The sequence below is a fragment of the Saccopteryx bilineata genome, chromosome 3, assembly GCF_036850765.1.
Source record: "Saccopteryx bilineata isolate mSacBil1 chromosome 3, mSacBil1_pri_phased_curated, whole genome shotgun sequence".
NCBI classification, from domain to species: domain Eukaryota; kingdom Metazoa; phylum Chordata; class Mammalia; order Chiroptera; family Emballonuridae; genus Saccopteryx; species Saccopteryx bilineata.
The window spans coordinates 53,326,065-53,347,053 of record NC_089492.1 but is presented as its reverse complement, the minus strand read 5'-3'; the positions used below and the strand labels follow the sequence as shown (position 1 = coordinate 53,347,053).

Genomic DNA, 20,989 nt, shown 5'->3' with positions numbered 1-20,989 from the left:
ATACAATGTTTGAGCCCCCAAATTTAGGAGTCAGAGAGACAAAAGTAACTGACCTATGACTATGTCATAAGCCAGGAAGGCCTCAGTTTAAATTGAAGATTTTCACTGATGTTAAAAAAAAAATTAGTAACAAGATTTCCTCTGTAGCTTTCAAACATTACATACATCCTACCTTATATAGTGGAGTTGATATTGGACTGGTACACACTGATAGAGCCATACCTATTTTTTAATTAACCCTTTGAGAAGTACAAACATTCATGTACATCCTTGTGCCTCCTGACCATCCAGAGTACAATCAATTTATTTTAAAAGTATGTAAGGCAACATTAAAAAAGGCAAATATATGTTGTTTCCATAAACTGGTTATCAAACAAACATGATTTTAAGTTACTAAAACAGTAACTGGAACTGTTGGGCGGATAAAGTGTATTATGCTCACTTTGTTAAAGATAACACAAGGAGGCCGCCGCTGCCCAGGTGATATTAATGTGTGTTGGGGTGGGCTAAAGGCAGGCGGAATCCTTGTAGCCTGGGGCTTGGTTTTGGGATTAAGCCTTTCCTACCCTTTTTGATGTAGGGCAGTACAATCCAATCATGCCTCAGAGAAGTGACTTTGTATTAGAGACTTCCCTATTTTGTATATTGGATTAAGGGTTTGGATTTCTACACTATAAAAGGAGGGCAGGGCCCTGGCCGGTTGGCTCAGCGGTAGAGCATCGGCCTAGTGTGCGGAGGACCCGGGTTCGATTCCCGGCCAGGGCACACAGGAGAAGCGCCCATTTGCTTCTCCACCCCTCCGCCGCGCTTTCCCTCTCTGTCTCTCTCTTCCCCTCCCGCAGCCAAGGCTCCATTGGAGCAAAGATGGCCCAGTGCTGGGGATGGCTCTGTGGCCTCTGCCCCAGGCGCTAGAATGGCTCTGGTCGCAACATGGCGACGCTCAGGATGGGCAGAGCATCGCCCCCTGGTGGGCAGAGCGTCGCCCCTGGTGGGCATGCCGGGTGGATCCCGGTCGGGCGCATGCGGGAGTCTGTCTGACTGTCTCTCCCTGTTTCCAGCTTCAGAAAAAAATAAATAAATAAAAAATAAATAAATAAATAAAAGGGGGGCGGAACGAGAGCTTGGCTCTTGGTTCCTGGGATGATTAGCATGAGAGAGTAGAGCCAGCAGCGGAAGGAGGCCATGTGGAGGAGGCCAGGAGAAGCAGCTAAGATGGCAGAGTGCTGAGTGAGATGCCAGTTTGTGTAGCGTTTGTATCTGGGATAAGGAAGGAGATGGGGAACAGAGGAGAATAAGTCTGGTGAGCAAGAAACCTTTGATTCTAGGAAACTCGGATAAGTCAGTAGCTTTGTGAGCACTGGATGTGACTGGGTTTTGGAGCCCAGTGTGTATTTTTACTTGCCCGCCGGGTGCAAGCTAGAATTAAAAACTATGGCCCACCAGTTTGTGGCTCCGTTGTTTCTTTACCGACTGTCCGAATCCAATGCGAACCTGCATGGGCCGGGCTGCTGTGATAGTGGCCGTGGCCATGCCTTCTGGCTTTACAGGAACTAATTTCTTTTTAAAAAAAAAAAAAAAAAAAAAAACCTCACTCTTGGGGCTCAGCGAGAATGAAAAAAACTCACTACTCAAAGGTTAATGAAATATTTCTAGTTTAGATGATAAGTAGCTGCAGTCCGAGCCTCCTACTTCCTCATACTCTGGCTGCTCCAGCATGGTAGAGACTCTGGAGGTCACAGCCCACTGCTGGGGGCTGAATCCCAGCAGAATAAATTATATCTTAATAACATGGCCAGCCAATGTTTCATCCCCATCTTAGACCCCCAAGTCTCCTTTGCTCCTTGCTCTTCCCCAAACTAAAACTTGTAGCAACTGTAGGAACTGCAGTGTACAAACTGGTTGTTAAATGCAGGATTTTGACTTATGTGAACCGGTTGTTTACTGTTTACTGTTTAAGACAGTCTCCACCCTTTACAAGTTTCTTTTCCTGTTAGCTCCTGCTAACCAAAGAAGAGATTTAAGCTGTGATAAAGAACAAAGAGCATTTATTTAAATTTCACAATCTGGAAGTCACAGATTCAATTAGTAACATAAATTGTGCTCTGAAGAGAACAAAAAAAGACAGGATTTCATGAAGGTGAAATCTACAAGTGTGACTCCCATTTAGGTCCTCCATGCCAAGGAAGAATTCTGGATAGTTAACCGGATTTGGTCAGTTACAATATGCAAACAGGGAAAGCAACAACTACAAAGAGAAAGTAAAACCATTATGTCAGATGGAGCAGTTGTTCCAGGATGTTTATGACTCAGTCTTGAGCAGAGTTTAGCAACAGGCTAGCAACTTAACAGCAGCTTTGAGAACTGAGGCCTAAGACCTGAATAGGCTTCATGTTTTCAGTGGCTTCCTGAGTCTATTTTAAGTGATTTTCTTAGCAAAGTTTATTCCATTTTATTTTCTCCATTACCACTTCATGCATGTGTGTTGCCTGCTGTACAAGGCCTTAGAGAAATAACCTTAGCCCCCTGGATAAATTACATGCAATGAAGATGTGGCATGCTCATTTTAAAAAGGCCTGGAGTATCTCTGCATTGTGCTCTGAAATGGCTGGAAATCTTTATTTAAATATTCTAAACATCAAATTTCATGTAATCGGTTTATGCCCCTTCACCTTTATCAATAGATCTCACTGTATTCTCCATCCAAAAGAGAACAGATTACTCTGCCTTTTTCAAGTTATTAAACATCTTCAGGAAATGAAACTTGGTTTGAAATCCCAATGCATGATTGCCTGCCTCAGTTCCAAAGTACACAGGAAGTCCTGAATCTTGCTTTTCATCCTGAGATATGGATATCAAGAAGGGGGTTCCTTGTGTTGATGTAAAGACCAGCAGTGGCAGGGTGGATACAATTTCAGACCCAGTTATTCACCTGACAAGCTGACAACAAGGCTGGTTCTTGGAAAATTGCTAAGAATAAAACTTTGTGATTGTATTATGAATCACCTCAGCGGTCATCCCAGTTTCTCCATTCTGTTACCATAAATCCTCCACAACAGGGTTAGGAGGTGGTACACTAACCCCGATTGACAGTTCTGAACAGTGACTTGGGGATTAGGATAACTTACTTTACCAGGATCACATTTAGCTTTTTCATCTGAGAAATGAGCATATCGACAGTTTCTCTGTGGCAGCATAATACTTCTATGTATTAATCTGTAAATTTAACCTGTCTTGCTATGCTCACCAAGTTCTTTCAATTGCATGCCAAGGACTTTTCATTCTCTCAGTCTAATCAGATAAAACTGAGTCAATTATAGCACCAACAGGAAAAAGAAAAAGAAAAAGCATGAGTGTTTAGGGTAGGGCAAAAGACTCAAAATTCTGCTGTACACTTGCAGAGGAAATTTACTCACTTGGAGAGACAAGACAAGCATCACACTAAGAAAGAAATGAAAGAGACATACAAGGCCCACAGACTTATTTAAGAGGAATAGAAGGACCATAAAAATCACTATCCAACCTGAACATGAAGCAGCTTAATGAAAGGTGACTAAACACTGAGCTATCCCTTTGGATGCCATCTAGGGAAGGTTAAAATTCTAATTTCCCAATGTTGACCCACTCTCACTTTGGAGTGACACTTATCTGTGCCCCTACAAACACTTCCTAACAACTTCAAAAACACATACCCCAAAATGTGTCATAAAGTAACACACTGTCTTATGGTTCTGAACACTCCTACCAGTCCCAGAAAAGAAAGATCTGTGTACACTATTTTGTAAATGTTGGTGATATGAAATAAAAGCTACTTCCTGATGTTCCTTCTTTAGAGTGACTAAACTTTATGAAATCATAACTCTTACCTAGTCTGCCCATGATAGTAACGTGACCTGTTTTTAATTTTAATCAGTCCACTTACTAGTTTAAAGCCTGTTTCTTAAGAATGACTTCCTCTTCTGTGAAATGGGATACAGCCCACTTCACAATGCTTTTGTGAGTCAAACATGGACTCTAATTAAATGTATGCATGTGCATGTGCTTTTCTCTTTTGCACTATAAACATCAGAGCAGACTCACCAATCTGCACAAAGACAGAGACACAGACAGCCATGAATGATCTAAGCCTTTGTCTTTCCACCCTCAAAAGCTCATGCAAACTCTGAAATAGCTAGAGCCACACTGGTAAGGTGAAAGGAGAGTGGGAGCACCTATGAGTTTATCCAAAAGATACAGTATAAGCTAAACTGTTTCAAACAAGAACAGAGAGCATTAATAGGTAAGCGAAATGTATAATCTTATATGCCGCTCAATCCATAGGAAAATTATGAATATATGAAAGATGTAATGTTAGTTGCCTCCCACAGCATCTCCTAAGTCTTAAGAAGTTAAAGAAGAACCCCTAATTTTTAGAATTTAACATTACTTCCTTATTCAAAGTACAGGGTTTCCATTGGTAAAGAAAAAAAAGTTTTAGGCACCAAAAGATGCACTAAGGAAGTATATTGAGCTAAGACTTCCCAGTGCCTTGGTTCTCAAAGTGTGATTTGCAGGCCAACTCATCAACAGCTGATCAATTAGAAATGTAGGCACACAGTCCATCTGCAGCCTGAGTTAGAATCTGCTTTCTAACACAAGTCCCAGGTGATTTGCATGCACACTATGTTTCAGAAACAATGTCTGAAGGGTCATGATTCCTTTCCAGTCCTATCAAGCATTCAGTTGCCCTTCCTACTCATTAGAAACCAGTCAAAGGAAACTGCCATATAGAACATCCAATTTCCAGAATGTTCATAGATTAAAACTAAAAAAAGATAATTTTCAAAAAGTGCTATTCTCATATCTATTATTGGCAAATGTCTTAAACATTTGCAAAGAAAAATAAGAGCAGATGCTTACTGTTCCATCACACTGGCCATCTTTAATCCTCAGATACATCCGTGCATTTTTCACACTTTCAAACATGCAAATCCCAGCGCTGATTTTATGCACTTTCCAGTAGGATTTTTCAGACTGGTTTCCCACTCCAGTGCAGCTGCCATCAGGCTGGAGACAGAGGGCCTGGCTAAGGCTGGTAGCAAGTAGAACCACAGCGTTGTTGAGGAACACACCCTTCACAGCAACAAACACAAAAGAAAGGCAATAAATAACAAGCTCATGTTTTGCTAGAGGAATATGGCAATAGAGTCTGTTCTTTTACAGAAATTGCAGTGATTAGAATCTTACCAAAAGCTTGATGGTTAAAAATGAGCAAAAGAAAAAAATAACTAATTTAACTGCAATGTAAAAAATAAAACTAAAGAAGGTTATCCAGTTGACTCCTAATTTACATCAATTCTTATTTATTGAGAATGTAATTATCAACATTAAATGCTGCAGAGATATAAAAAGATACAAAATACAAAACTTCTTTTAAAAAATTTACAATCACTATTAAAAATATATAGTTTTGACCCTGGCCGGTTGGCTCAGTGGTAGAGCGTCGGCCTGGCGTGCGGAAGTCCTGGGTTCAATTCCCGGCCAGGGCACACAGGAGAGGCGCCCATCTGCTTCTCCACCCCTCCCCCTCTCCTTCTTCTCTGTCTCTCTCTTCCCCTCCCGCAGCTGAGGATCCATTGGAGCAAAGATGGCCCGGGTGCTGGGGATGGCTCTATGGCCTTTGCCTCAGGTGCTAGAGTGGCTCTGGTTGCAACAGAGCAACGCCCCAGATGGGCAGAGCATCGCCCCCTGGTGAGCATGCCGGATGGATCCCGGTCGGGTGTATGCGGGAGTCTGTCTGACTGCCTCCCTGTTTCCAGCTTCAGAAAAATACAAATATATATATATATATATATTTTTATATAATTTTTATATAATTTTATATTATATATATATAATATATATATAGTTTTAATACTAATACAAAGCTGAATGCTACCAGAATACCTGAATTATGAAATTCACTGTATGGATATTAGTTAAATGTGTGCATGTAGGAATAAATAAATTAATGAAAGAGATATTGAATACAAGCAAGATATATTTAAGTAAATCTTATGCAATCAACAGCTCAAGAAGATATAAAGAGTTCTCAAGTTATTTAAAAATATACTAACACTGTAGAGAAGTGAATAAATACATAAACACATGTCACAAAAGACAAAATACAAACAGTGAATAAACATAAGTAGAAGTAATACATACTAGTAATTAAAAAAATAAGTAAAGCGAAAATTAAATGTTTAGCCCTGGCCGCTTGGCTCAATGATAGAATGTCAGCCCCGCATGTGGATGTCACAGGTTCAATTCGAGGTCAGGGGTCAGAGGAGAAATGCCCATCTGCTTCTCCACCCTCCCCCACAAACTTCCCTCTCTCTCTCTTTCTCTCTCTCTCTCTCTCTCTCTCTCTCCCTCTCTCTCCCTCTCTCTCCCCTCCCCTCCCCTCCTGCAGCCATGGCTTGATTGGAGTGAGTTGGCCCAGGTGCTGAGGATGGCTCCATAGCCTCTGCCTCAAGCATGAAGAAGAGCTCCATTATAACGCCCCAGATGGGCAGAGCATGGCCCCCTAGTGGGCTTGCCTGGTGGATCCCAGGGCACATACAGGAGTCTCTTTCTGCTTTCCTTCTTCTCACTGCATTAAAAAAAATAAATTAAATGTTTATTCCTCTAAAAAACTGTCAGGTTGTTTTGTTTTGTTTTAAGAACTACATTCAACACTAGGGGTCAATGAGATAAATACCTTACTACACAGCTAAAGGGAGTTAGGTAGTAAAAAATTTAACTTTAACCTGACTAGTGGTGGTGCAGTGGATATAGCATTGGCCTGGATGCTGAGCACCCAGGTTGAAAACCTCAAGGTTGCAGGCTAGAGCAGAGGATGACCAGCTTGAGCATGGGGTAACCAGCCTGAGCATGAGATCATCAACATGATCCTATGGTCACTGCCTTGAGCAAGGGATCACTGCTCGGCTTGAGCCCCCCAGTATGAGAAGCAATCAATAGACAACTAAAGTGATGCAACTATAATGCTTCTCATCTCTCTCCCTTCCTGTCTCTTCCTCCCTCTCTCAAAAAAAAAGACTTTAAGCGTTTTGTTTTTTTTGGTTTTTGTTGTTGTTTTTTTTACAGAGACAGAAAGAGAGTCAGAGAGAGGGATAGACAGGGACAGACAGACAGGAACAGAGAGATGAGATGCATCAATCATTAGTTTTTCATTGCACATTGCGACACCTTAGTTGTTCATTGATTGCTTTCTCATATGTGCCTTGACCGCAGGCCTTCAGCAGACCGAGCAACCCCTTGCTTGAGCCAGCGACCTTGGGTCCAAGCTGGTGAGCTTTTGCTCAAACCAGATGAGCCCGCGCTCATGCTGGCAACCTTGGGGTCTCAAAACTGGGTCCTCAGCATCCCAGTCCGACGCTCTATCCACTGCGCCACTGCCTGGTCAGGCAAAAAAAAAAAAAAAAGAGGACTTTAAACAGAGAGGTCTGGCCTTTGCTCTGGCCTTCAGAGAGTTGACATCTAAACCCTTAATGTAATGCCTAATAGGAGTATTTGTGTTTGTTTGAGGGCCTTAGGACAGACATATAGTAAAAATGTGATTTAGGGCAGAAACTTTGAGTCACCAAGTACCAGTTGACCTCTTGAGAGTCTTGAGACTGGGATCGGCCACATGTACTCCCTACATAATGGAACCCCAGTAAAGACTCTGAGCGCCAAGGCTTAGGTGAGCTTACTTCCCTGGTTGGCAATACTCCGTGCATACTGTCACAGATTAATGCCGAGCAAGTAACACTGGCTTGACTCCATGGGAAGAGGATAATGTTTGGAATTTCCATAGACTCTGACCTATATGTCTATTCCCTTATCTCCTTAGCTGATTTTAATCCGTTATCCTTCTCTGTAATAATCCTTAATCATGAGTATAACAGAGTTCAGTGAGTTCTGAGTTATTCTAGTCTCAGGGATCCCAAACTCTAAGTGTGTGTCAGCAGTGATAGTGGTATGTGAACTGTTCCCTCTAACTTCAGAGCTGACTGAAGTTTTCCAGGACTAACTTCCAGGTACAGTTCTGGAAGAAAATTTGGCATATATTTCTAGAGTCTTAAAGATTTTATATTCTGACCCTTAAACTTAATTTCAAATTATCTAGGCTAAAAAAATAATAAAATATGTAGTCAAAGACTTATCAAAGTATATGTTGCAGTAACACATGTAGAGATGGTAAAATTAGAAGCCTAAGATTAAATGTACAATGATAAATATATGTATATATTCCTTACATTTAAATATACAACCATTAAAAAGCATGTTGTTTTGAGAAAAATAATACTGTGATAAAGTATTTATTTTATAAGTATAAAAACATTTGAAGACAAATTAACTTTGATTTGATTCATAAACCATCACTGACTAGCTATACTATACTAGTCAAGAGTCTTAAGGTATCTGAAATTCTTTTCCTCACATTTAAAATACAAATAACAATATCTGTCAGTTTGTTTATGATGATTAAATTTAGTCTTGTATGTGGTGAAGTTTTCAGTTAAATGCCTGGCATAAACTAGCATCTCATAAATGATAGATATTATATTAATTTAGTAGAAAATATTATTTTTTATCTTGAGTTTTTATATTTCTTCTGAGTTTATTGGTGTGACTGGTTAACAAAATTATACAGGTTTCAGCCACACAATTCCACAATACGGCGCCTGTGCACTGTACTGCATGTTCACACCAAGTCAAGTCTCTTTTTATCACCTTTTAATAATAAAATTATTCTTATAAGTTCACAAATACATACTATAGAGAAAGAAGCATAAGAATTATGAAATATCACATGTATACGCTCAAAGGGTGCAAATATTCTCATTGTTAGAAAAATTAAACGTATACACTTGTTCAAGTTCCAAATGTAAGATTTTCTAACTCTTTATTAAGAATCTTCACATCCACAGTTTAACCTCCAATTTTAATTGATATAGGATGTTACTCCCATCAATCCTACTGCTGTTATAGTCCCTATTGCCTTTCAGTCTGGGTAAATAAAAAGGCAATAAAGCATCAATGCCACCTAGTGGGAAGAGGTCTGATTACTTCATTATGACTCAAAGAATTTTCCTCAACAGATCAAAACAAAGTATGTATTTAGCAGTATAAACTTGAATATATTTCCTCCATTTTACCTTGACAAACACCACAAATTCTTTTGAAAGGTTTGCATAGCCTGTTGTTGATTCACCAGCTACTTTGCCATGAGAGTCAAAAATAACTGTGTGTCCAGAAACCAGTGTTGACTCAAGAAGTGCACGGTGGTTGGGTTGATAAAGCACCCGCAGCTCAGTGGAGGGTCCACCACTAGCCTAAAAGAAAAAGAGGGTGAGGGAAACCCTTTGAATTAGCAATAGAAAATAAATTTAAAGTGTTTTGATATTACACATATGTAGAGGTGTACTGCACTCTATAGAATCTAATGTTTTGTAATTCAGTTGTTCTAATTCCCCAGCATTAATTTCCAGTGTCTTTCTCTAAGAATTTTCTTCTCCTAATTTCATAGAATCCATGGTAGAAGGCTGGGTAAAAATAAAAATAATTTCAGTGGCAGAATAATATAATGAAATGTTAATATGTACTTCATTATTTTTTATTTTTGTATTTCTTCATTTATGTCTTTTTAACTCAAGACTATTTGTGACCAAAAGCTGAAATTAATGCACATATATTTCTAGGTTTTGCTTTCAAAAACTAAAAAACTCGAGGTCAAGTTATGCTACAGGAAGACAATCCTGGTTCTGGGTACTGTTTGAAGTCTTATCTCTCCCCTCAGTGCCCTGGGAAAACAACATTTGGGCATGAAAAGGAAGGACTCATGGGTGCCCCTTGAATGGCTTGACCCATGCCACTAAGGCTACAAACCTCAGCAAAGTTCCCTTGTGTATATATGGTACATAAACAACAGAGCTATTTACCTTCAGGAAAATATCTTACGTTTGATGAGTACATTGTCAGTGACCAACGTGGACTGAAGCTAAGAAGGCTATCATCAGATATTCTGAGACCCCATACCAGGTGAAATCTTGTGTGCAACAAGTTTCATAATAACTAAGATGGAATCTCTCACCAACCTGGTGAAATAGGGGCTTGGAGATAGAGGGAATTTGATTTAAAAAAAAAATAAGGTAGTGGGACATTTGTTAAATTCAATTTAATTGTGTAGATTCCATACCCACTACATTCATATTTATTATGTACTTACTCTGACCAGGACTTGTACTGAGCAGAATTTACTATAAAGTATAGTATATAGGGTACCTTGCAAAATCTGGAGCAGTAGAGAAAAGACTACATCAAGAAAGTTTGACAAAGTAATCACTTAGCCTAAATTTCAGTCATACAAATTATTACTTTTTAAATAATTTTATTTAGAAAATTAAATTTAATGGGGTAACATTGATTAATAAGAATACATAGGTCTCAGATAAACATTTCCATAGCATTTGAACTGTTGATTATGTTGTGTGCCCATCACCCAAAATCAAATTATTTTCCATCACCATATATTTGTTCTGTTTTCCTCTCCTCCCACCAACCCCCTCCTCTTGGTAACCATTTCACTTTTATCTATGTCCATGAGTCTTATTTTTATATACCATCTCTTAGTTAAATAACTTGATATCAGTTAAATATAACACTGTAATATTATCTAACATGATATGAGGAAGCTGTAGCATAACATCCGGAGTCAGATGGCCTGTGTTCAAGTCCTGCTTTCACACTTACTAGCTATGTGACTTTGGGCAGCTCACTGAATCCTCCTATACTTCAGGTTTGTCTTCTGTTAAATAGGAATAATAATAGATTCTCTCAAAGTGCAGATATAAAGACTAAATGTTATAACACATATTAAGCACTTAGGACAGTGCATGATAGTTATCCTATACTATCTCACATGCATAAATTCTCAAAAGACAACTTTTTCTTTTAAAAACTACACTTCAAACATAACCTAAGCAACACAAAACATAATTAGGTTCTTTTTCTCAATAACAGGATCCCTAAACGGTTCTTTGAAAAGTCAAACTGTCTCTATTGGAAGGATCATTTAAATTTTAAATGTTATCAGAGAAGGGGTCTAATTTTTTGGGGTGGGCTAAATTCTAATTATGGACATTTAGGATCATTTATACATTAGAATCTCAAAAACTAGTGAGACAAAATAGTGAAAGTAAAAGTCAAAGGAAAATACAATTTGATAATCTTATAAAAGTACCTTATAAAATACATTATTATATATGGATACAATACTATTAATACATGGTAAAAAAATTATTACCTACCATTCCAGTGACAAAGCCATTGTCAAGAGCAAGAGAAAGATGCCTTACTTCATGACTTTGGAATATGCATATATTTCCTTTGTTGAAAATAACATCAAAGACACCTGGAAAACATTTCAAGTATTAGCAATTAATTCATATTTTTAAAGATTTTTTTTATTTAATTATACATTGAAACTTTTTAATAACATATTTTATAATATCTCTCAGTTAAATTATTTTAATTAGTGCACAGGTAGAATGCCAAAAGCCTTTGATTATCTGCATGTTGTTTGGCAATTTGCTATAATTTCCATGGAAAATCTTTAATACATTCTCATGCTAATCTGTAAGACCCTGAGACAACCCCCTAGAAACAGCTTTCTTATGTTGGGGTAAAATAAAATAATGCATTACAAAACAATTTATTACATATTATTTGAGTATTAGTAACTGGTTTGTATGATTAGATGATGAAGATTCTGACATCTTATATTTAACAATTGGTTTTAGTTTTTTTCATTATGGTGATTTTTTCGGTTTATTTTATTGATTTTAGAAAGAGAGAGGTAGGGAGAGAGAGACAGGAACATCAATTTGTTCCTGCATGTGCCCTGACCAGGAATGGAACCAGCAACCTCTATGCTCCGGATGATGCTCTAACTAACTGATCTATCTATCCAGGGTATTGTCATCATATATATATTTGATTGTTTTTAATTTTCAATATACTTTTACATATTTTTTAATCTTAAATGGTAGGCTTTTCACAGTATAAACTTTTGCCTACTCTGTGTCCAGCTGTACAGCAGCACTTAGAAGAGTGCCTATAACATAATGGGTGCTTAAGAAATAAGCTTTAGATAAGTTAGTTAACTTAGTTTCCTATAGCCTATAAATAAAAACAGTTCATGCGCACGTGCACGCGCGCGCACACATACACACACACACAATTATTCCCACTTGGTGAATGAAGAAACTTAGACACAGAAAGGTAAGGGACTTTCTCAACATCCCTACAGAGTTGTAGAATTGAAATAGAACCCAGGACTTCAGATCTTAGTCCAATGTTCTTTACATTACCAATAATCCTTTCTCTAGTACTTAGAGACAACAAATTTTCAGGAATCCACTCTTGCAACAACAATAAATGAAGACAATTTTTGCTTTTACAAATAAGTGATTCTCATTGACAAGTCAAACAAGCCAGATATAAAAGAAAACATAGTGTATGTTTTATTATATATACAAAAAACATGCAGAACTACTCTAGAGTCTTAAGAGTTAGGATAATGGTTATCTTTGGACGAGAGTGACTAGGAAAGGGTGTGAAATTGTTTCTGGGGTGCTGGTTATGGTCTATTTCTTGATCTGCATTCTAGTTACATGGCATGTTCAGTTTGTGAGAATTCACAATAAAATATTTGTATTTTTTTCAGTATATATATAATATTGAAGGAGTTCAGCATATGCCATCTCAAATTTATGCCCCTATGACATAAAAATCATTTTGAGTTGAAGGCAACTGAGAAAAAATAGACACAGTATGAACTCTTTGCACTCCTTCTATCTGCTTAAATGCAGAACATAAATTTATTTTGTAAAAGTATCTCCCAACTCCACTTTCCCAGCAGGAAAAGGCTAACAATCTTATCATTAAAGAAAGGTGACACTGATAAAGAAACAAAGCTCACTAATTAGCCCTTATCTTTTGTTTTCCCCATATACATTCTTCTCACAGTTTGCTGCCCCTAGAAGCTTAAAGTCCTTTTTTGTCTTGTCAAAGTTATAAATAAGCTCCAAGTTTTAACCATCTCTTTGAGTTCAAACTACACCTGAGTTTATCACTAAATTCTCTCCCATAAAATGGTTTTAAAATAGGTGATGCCTTGAACCATGATTTATATCATTTCCTAATAAGTTACTGAGGTTTGTCTGTATGTGTGTGTGTGTGTGTGGTCTATGTGTGTGCTATAAATATATATATATAATATATATACACATATTAAATAAAAATTTATCTAATATAAAATATGTAATGTGCATTAATATCTATAAAATGATTTCATGGTAACAAAGTTAAATTTTCTAAAATAAACCAATTTTTTCTTTTTCATCATTGTCAATAAAAGTAAAAACTTTGAGTCTAGTCAATACATACCAAATGAAGCAGGAGTCTTGAAGTTACTGGGTGATTTAGGTTCCCCAAATTCCAATTTTTAACATGAAATTATTTACATTTTTTTTGTCTTTTTCTGAAGCTGGAAACGAGGAGGCATGCCCGACCAGGATCCACCTGGCACGCCCACCAGGGGGCGATGTTCTGCCCATCCAGGGCATCGCTCTGTCACTACCAGAGCCATTCTAGTGCCTGGGGCAGAGGCCAAGGAGCCATCCCCAGTGCCCCGGCCATCTTTTGCTCCAATGGAGCTTCAGCTGCAGGAGAGGAAGAGAGAGACAGAGAGGAAGGAGAGGGGAGGAGTGGAGAAGCAGATGGGTGCCTCTCCTGTGTGCCCTGGCCGGGAATCAAACCCGGGACTTCTGCACACCAGGTTGATGCTCTACCACTGAGCAAACTGGCCAGGGCCTAAATTATTTACATATTTGTTTTAATTTCTCATCTTGTATGTGTATATTCACTTAAAGTTAATAAAATGCAATTATTAAATTCTGTCTTTACATTTTTTCATTTTTTTATTTATAAATTTAATGTAATGATGTGACATTGATCAATAAGAGTATATAGGTTTCAGGTAAACATTTCTATAACATTTGCACTGTTCATTGCTTTGAGCACTCATCACCCAAAGTCAAATCATTTTCTGTCACTGTATATTGTCTATTCTTTTTTCATTTTTTATTCATAAATTTAATTTAATGGGGTGACATTGATCAATAAGAGTATATAGTTTTCAGGTAAACATTTCAATTTCAATGAACTCTGTGGGCAAATGCTTTTAGTTAAGAATCAGGTCTGATGAACAGATTAACTCTACTACTCCAAATTCTAAAAAGATTTCACCATATATTGAAATGCTCTTATATTCACTTAAACTCATATTTCCAAATGTGAAAGACTTGTATATTAATTCAATAGACCATTCCAAATGGAAGGTTTTCTGACTAATTAAGCTCTAAATTGTTTCTTGTCTACTTAATAAAATTCATCTTAATGGCTAAAAATTAAGAAATTAAGGATCTTCATAATATTTAATCATGTTGATGCATATATCTAGATAATCCTGGACATTATGGGTTGTGGGATGTTATTGAAATGATGTTAGAACCAAGAAACAGAAATTCTGACTTTGACTCTGACAATGACTTATAAGATAACCACAAACAAATCACTTTGCATTAGTCTGTCTCAATTTCCTCATCAGTAAAATATGCACAAGAACTCTTAAAGAAGTATTGTTCAGATGACTCATTAGTTGAGTGAAATAGTGAGTAAATGACAGAATCATTTGAAAACTAAAAGACTGTGCCTAAAGATTCCATAATTAAAATTATAAAATTATATAAATTTTTTATAAATATTTTAAGTGTTTACCAAGAGTAACAAATATAAACTCTGTGAAGCAATGGCAATTTTTTATATGTCATTGCTGTTAGTACTATGCCTAAGACATTGTTTCAACCACACTAAGCATTTTATAAATATTTGTTGAATAAATGAACTTCCACTGCTGAGAAACAAATTAAGGGTTCCTATTTTGAGAACTTTAACACAGTACAGAGTGTCATTGGATTTGGAAGCTTAATATAGTTAGCTTAATTAAAAATATTATTGGGAATAGAATATTTTCCAGTAAAATTATAGTCAAAGCAATATAATAAATGAGATCTTTAGGAAGTTTAAATATTTTCAATAGAGAAATAATACGCTATTGTAGAGGAACTCCAAAATACATTCATGGGACTCTGAGGTTCTACTGATCAAAGTCTGGTGGAAAAAATAGGGGATGGTGTGAGAGTAATTTACACTACTCTCGTGTAAATGAGTGAATTAAAATTGCCTTAAATTGAAAACATCTAAACAATTAGTAGTCACAGAACCATTTGCTAAATTTAAGCAGATAGAGTACTCCCAAAAATATGGCAGCCATTGACCCCCACACCTGGGAACCCAATAGAACCTTTCATACTTCCTATGGAAACCCTAAAATCCCATCCTTTCCCTACTACTTTTTGTTGTTGTTAAGTTGGTATATAAACCTTTACCTCTGGGTATTCACTGTTACTCATTACTGAATACTTCTACATGTTTGTATGGCATGCACACGTGCATTATTAACCTTGCCTTTCCCTTGTCAGTCTGTCAACTGTCAGTTAATTCACAGGCTCCTAACCATTAGAACACAAGATGGTAAAGAAAAAGTTTTCCCTCCCAATGTGAATCTGGATTACAATTTCTAATTCTAGCTCTGCCAGTAGAGGTCAATCATCCATTCAACCACTGTTTATTGACCACCTACTACATGCAAGGAATATTTTCACTTGTAGCCCAGATAAAAACTCTCAATATTCTTATATATAAAATATCCTTATCTTTAAAAATCATCAGTAAATCTTAGTCAATCTAATTTCACCAAAACAAACTCAAAACATCCTAATACATGCCTGACCTGTGGTGGCTCAGTGGATAAAGTGTCGACCTGGAACGCTGAGGTCGCCGGTTAGAAACCCTGGGCTTGCCCAGTCAAGGCATATATGGGAGTTGATGCTTCCTGCTCCTCCCCACTCTCTCCCCCCCTTCTCTAAAATGAATAAATAAAATCTTTAAAAAAAAATGAAAAAAAAAAAACATCCTAATACAACAGAAGCATTTCAGTCCTTGTTTTATTTTTCTTCTTTACTATCTTAAAGCCGGCAGACACCTTTTTAAGCTCCACAACCTCCCACAACACTAATTTCCTTCTCAATTTCCTACTTAAATATCTGTTCTCTTCTTCATACATAGGCATAGGGTCCCTAGAGTTCTGTCCTTGAGTGAGTAACTTTCTCACTCTTCATAGGCCTCCTCAGAAGTGTATTTTAACCATAAATTAAGAAATCAAAAATCAGTATCTCCACCACTCATTGCTCCATCAACATCAGTTTATAAATATAATCTATTGTTAAATGTGAACAACTGGATATGTTATAGGCATTTCAAACTCAGTATAGAAAACTTAGGACTCATAATTTTCCATATAGTCCTAGCTTCCAAATCTAGTCCTTCTAAATCTTTCTGTATTTCGTATCTCAGTCAGTGACCCATCAACAACTTATTCACCCAAACCAGAAATTTGATAGTAACTCTTCCTCTTAATAGTCCTTTACCAATAAATCAACAAGTCCTGCCAAACTTACTTCCTAGTAATTCTTCACATCATTCTTCTCTATATACCAGTACTCCCACTAAAGTATGATAGGTCCTTGTCATCTGCTTGATATATGACAAGAGCTTCTAACTGGTTTCTCTTCCTTTTATCTTCCTGAACATACCTCAACTGTGGTTTCTAACTAGCTACCAAAGTATTTCTACTCTACTTCAAATCCATTAATTGGCTATTTACTTCCTGTAATGGGAATAAAAGAAATTGCCCTCACACACTGACCCTTCTCTCTCCAACTCTTTTGTAGGGGTCACAGATTAGTCATGAAAGAGTTAAAAGTTTAATTTATCAAATTAAGTAGTTTTTGTTTTATTAACTAGCAGACTACTTTTAACATAAGATGATATTGTTGTAGGGGTCAAGTAAAATGTTTAAAACATGTTTTATGGCCTTTAGACTAAAACATCAGACTAAACATGTTGCAACTGCATACAGTACAACGCTTGAAACTAATGTTGGATCTATTGTTAGATTGAGTTGAAAAATTTAGCAATTCACTATATAAAACAGTCCTGATTTGCTAAAAATTGGTAAAGGTGTTAGTCTTTCCACTATATACTAACTCAGAGAGAGTTACATGTGTTATAGAGAAAAGTAAGCAGCCATTCTCCTAAAATGAAATTTTCTAAGACAACCAGAGTCCTCTCTTCCTTTATATCTCCTTTTCCCAGTCTTTCAGGATTGAGACTGAAGTTCACCTAAAGGGGGCTGAAGAGGATAATATCTAACCTAGAGCACATTTTTTTCAACCTAAAACAAAGAAAGTTTTTCAAAATATTTTCATGAAATAGAATTGCAAGGCCAAATGGCTTCTTGGTTTTAGAGAAGTGTAGTTAGGATGTGTTAAGAGCTGGAGCAAAAACCAAAGGTAGTCAATGGATAGACAGCCAGTTATGCACTCTATCCACTGCACCACTGCCTAGTCAGGCTGTTATGCACTCTAAAAAGTGGGGTTTTCTTAAGGTCCTTTATTAGTACTTAGTACCAGAAAACCATACAGAGAAAATAATTGCAGCTAATCACAATTGGCTATTCACTAAGAATAGGGCTTAGAACTGTGCGGATCTAAGAAAGGAATTCTATTAGTACCCAAGTAGATAAGTAAAATGACCAAGGACAATCCTAAGGTGGCAAGTTCTGGGAATAGCTATAGTTTTTGTTACTCAAAGGGAAGTAGAGAATAACTAGAACAAGAACTTTTTTCTAAAGTTGTAGCACAAGAAAAAGAAGTATTAATCTCTTTGGCATGCCATGTAAATTATTTAATAAAGAAACAATAAAAAATTCAGAAAATTTTTCTTTAATCTTAAGAAGATTCAAAATGTTATATCCCATATGAAACAATTTTTAAGATCTCACTTCTTACTTAATTGAAACTGAAACCGAAAATTATATAAAAATGCAACAGAAGTATGCTGAATATGTGATTGTCCAATGAAGATATTTTTGAGAGTAAAAAGAGGTGCCAAACTTGATGAAAAACTGAAACACAAACAAAACAGGCAAATCAAGCTATATGGCCTTTAACTTAAGTTATGTTTTACACAAGAAAAAGATCTTATCCTTACATTTTGATATCAGAGAGTAAGTATGTACTAATATATTTTGGGTTTATATAAAAGTTTAAAATATAAATTTATTATTACTCCTAACTTAATGACAAAAATGTGTAATGAGTTTAAAACACTTATACACCACTAATATATACAACTAATGAGAGTGTAAATTGAAATAACTCTTTGGTAAAGAGATGGGGCAATATGCATAAAGAGCCTTAAAATACTCTTATTTTAACATAGTAATTCTATTTTTCAGAAAGTTTATTAAGAAAATAATCAGACACAATAGAAACATCAGCAATAATAAAAATTGTAGGTATGTTTATTAAAACAGGTCTTGTCATAGTCAGGTAGTAAATTTATATAGTGGTGTATATATGATTTTAATGCCTTTAAGAATATTTGATGCTATGGAAAAATATGCATGGAATAATAACAAGTAGAAAAATTAAAGTTTTATGTTAAGTTCATGCTTCATCAACTGTGTGTTTAAAATTATATGTATAATGTTATATTTTATAGAATTTATCATATTTCACATAGCACTATCTATACATCCGTACATTTGTATCCATTCAACGCTGCAAGGAAATGAAGCAAATTCACTGGTTAGCACTGTGTAATGAATTTATAGGCAATTTAAATTTTCATATGTAGTCTTTACATGTATTTCCCAAATATTCTATTAAAAATCATTTAATGTTTTAATTAAGCTTATTGGAGTGACATTGGTTAGTAGGGTCATATAGGTTTCAGGTATATACAGTGTGTCTGTAGTCATGGTGCACTTTTGACCGGTCACAGGAAAGCAACAAAAGACAATAGAAATGTGAAATCTGCACCAAGTAAAAGGAAAACCCTCCCAGTTTCTATAGGATGATGTGGCAGCATGTGCGCATGCACAGATGATGACGTAACACCATGTATACAGCGGAGCAGCCCACGGCCATGCCAGTGGAGATGTGGACAGTACAGAGGAAAGATCAGTGTGTTCTGTGGCTCACTAAATTTGAATCCGTGACCAAAGTGCAACGTGAATATCGGCACGTTTATAACAAAGTGTCACCACATAGGAATAACATTACTCAGTGAGATAAGCAGTTGAAGGAAACCGGTAGTTTGGTGGAGAAACCCCATTCTGGTAGGCCATCAGTCAGTGATGAGTCTGTAGAGGATATACGGAATTGTTACCTAAGGAGCCCTAAAAAATCTGTGCATGCGTGTACTTGACAATTACACCTAAGCAAGACTACAGTTCATAAGGTGTTAAAGAAACGTCTCTGTTTTATGGAGTACAAATTGTGGCTGTTGCACGCTCTCAAACCGGCGGATAGACCCACATGATGAGCGTTTGCTACAGATATGCTTCATGAGATCGACAATAATGCAAGATTTTTGCAGAAGATTGTGTTTAGCGACAAGGCGACCTTCCATATCTGTGGACATGTTCATCGTCAGAATATGGGCTGCTGAACATCATCGTGCCTACGTTGAGTACTAATGTAACACCCCTAAAGTGAACGTGTGGTGTGGCCTAATGTGTAATGAGGTGATAGGCTCTTTTTTTTTTCTTGGAGCAGTATGTGATGGCAAAGTCCTATCTTGATACTACTTTGGAATTGTATGCAGTGCCACAATTTCCAGAAGGTGTCATCTTTCAACAGGACAACATTCCTCCACACTACACAACCATTGTTCATGAGTTTCTGGATAGAACATTCCCCTGGCGGTGAATAGGCAGGAGTTCTGTCAAGTTATGGCCACCACGATCCCCGGATCTGATGCCCTTAGACTTCTATTTTTGGGGTTATGTGAAGCAACATGTGTACATTGAACATATCAATGACATTAATCACTTAAAACAGAGAATCACAGGCCCTGGCCAGTTGGCTCAGTGGTAGAGCATCAGCCTGGCATGCAGGAGTCCCAGGTTCGATTCCCAGCCAGGGCACACAAGAGAAGCGCCCATCTGCTTCTCCACCCCTCTCCTTCTCCTTCCTCTCTGTCTCTCTCTTCCCCTCCCACAGCCAAGACTCCATTGGAGCAATGTTGGCCCGGGCCCTGAGGATGGCTCCATGGCCTCTGCCTCAGGCACTAGAATGGCTCTGGTTGCAGCAGAGCATCGCCCCCTGGTGGGCATGCCGAGTGGATCCCAGTTGGGCGCATGAGTGAGTCTGTCTGACTGCCTCCCCATTTCTAACTTCAGAAAATACAAAAAACAAAACAAAAAAAAAACAGAGAATCACAGACATTATTCACACTTATTCACTCTGTTACACCAGACGTCCTTACCCATGTGTGGCAAGAACTTCACTATCATTTGGATGAGTGTAGGGCAACAAATGGAGCCCACATCAAACTGCACTGAATAGGTATGAAACTGGGAGAGTTTTCCTTTTATTTGGTACAGATTTCACATTTCTATCATCTTTTGTTGCTTTCCTGTGACCAGTCAAAAGTGCACCATGACTTTATGGACACATGGTATTTCTGATACATGATCTTTATATTGCATGTGTGCCCACGCCCAAAGTTAAATCATCTTGTCACCATATACTTGACCTCCTTTACCCTTTACTACAGTTCCACCCTCTTCCCTCTAGTAACCACCATACTGCTGTCTATGTCTATAAGTTCCAGTTTTATATCCTACATACAAGTGAAGCTCTATGATTCTTAGCTTTATCTGACTGACTTAATTCTCTCAGCATAATATTCTCAAGGTTCATCCATGTTGTCAAAAATGGCAGTAATTTGT

General features: G+C 37.2%; 1 protein-coding gene across 1 annotated transcript in view; it reads right to left on the bottom strand.

Annotated features, from left to right (window-relative positions):
- The window catches only part of RP1 (RP1 axonemal microtubule associated), a 413,345-nt gene that overhangs the window by 251,594 nt on the left and 140,762 nt on the right, over positions 1 to 20,989 (bottom strand). The window contains exons 13-15 of the mRNA XM_066266133.1: positions 11,313 to 11,416; positions 9,162 to 9,338; positions 4,897 to 5,109 (exon numbers count right to left, since the gene is read on the bottom strand). Coding sequence (XP_066122230.1) covers positions 4,897 to 5,109; positions 9,162 to 9,338; positions 11,313 to 11,416 — 494 coding nt within the window. The remainder of the gene's footprint in view (positions 1 to 4,896; positions 5,110 to 9,161; positions 9,339 to 11,312; positions 11,417 to 20,989) is intronic.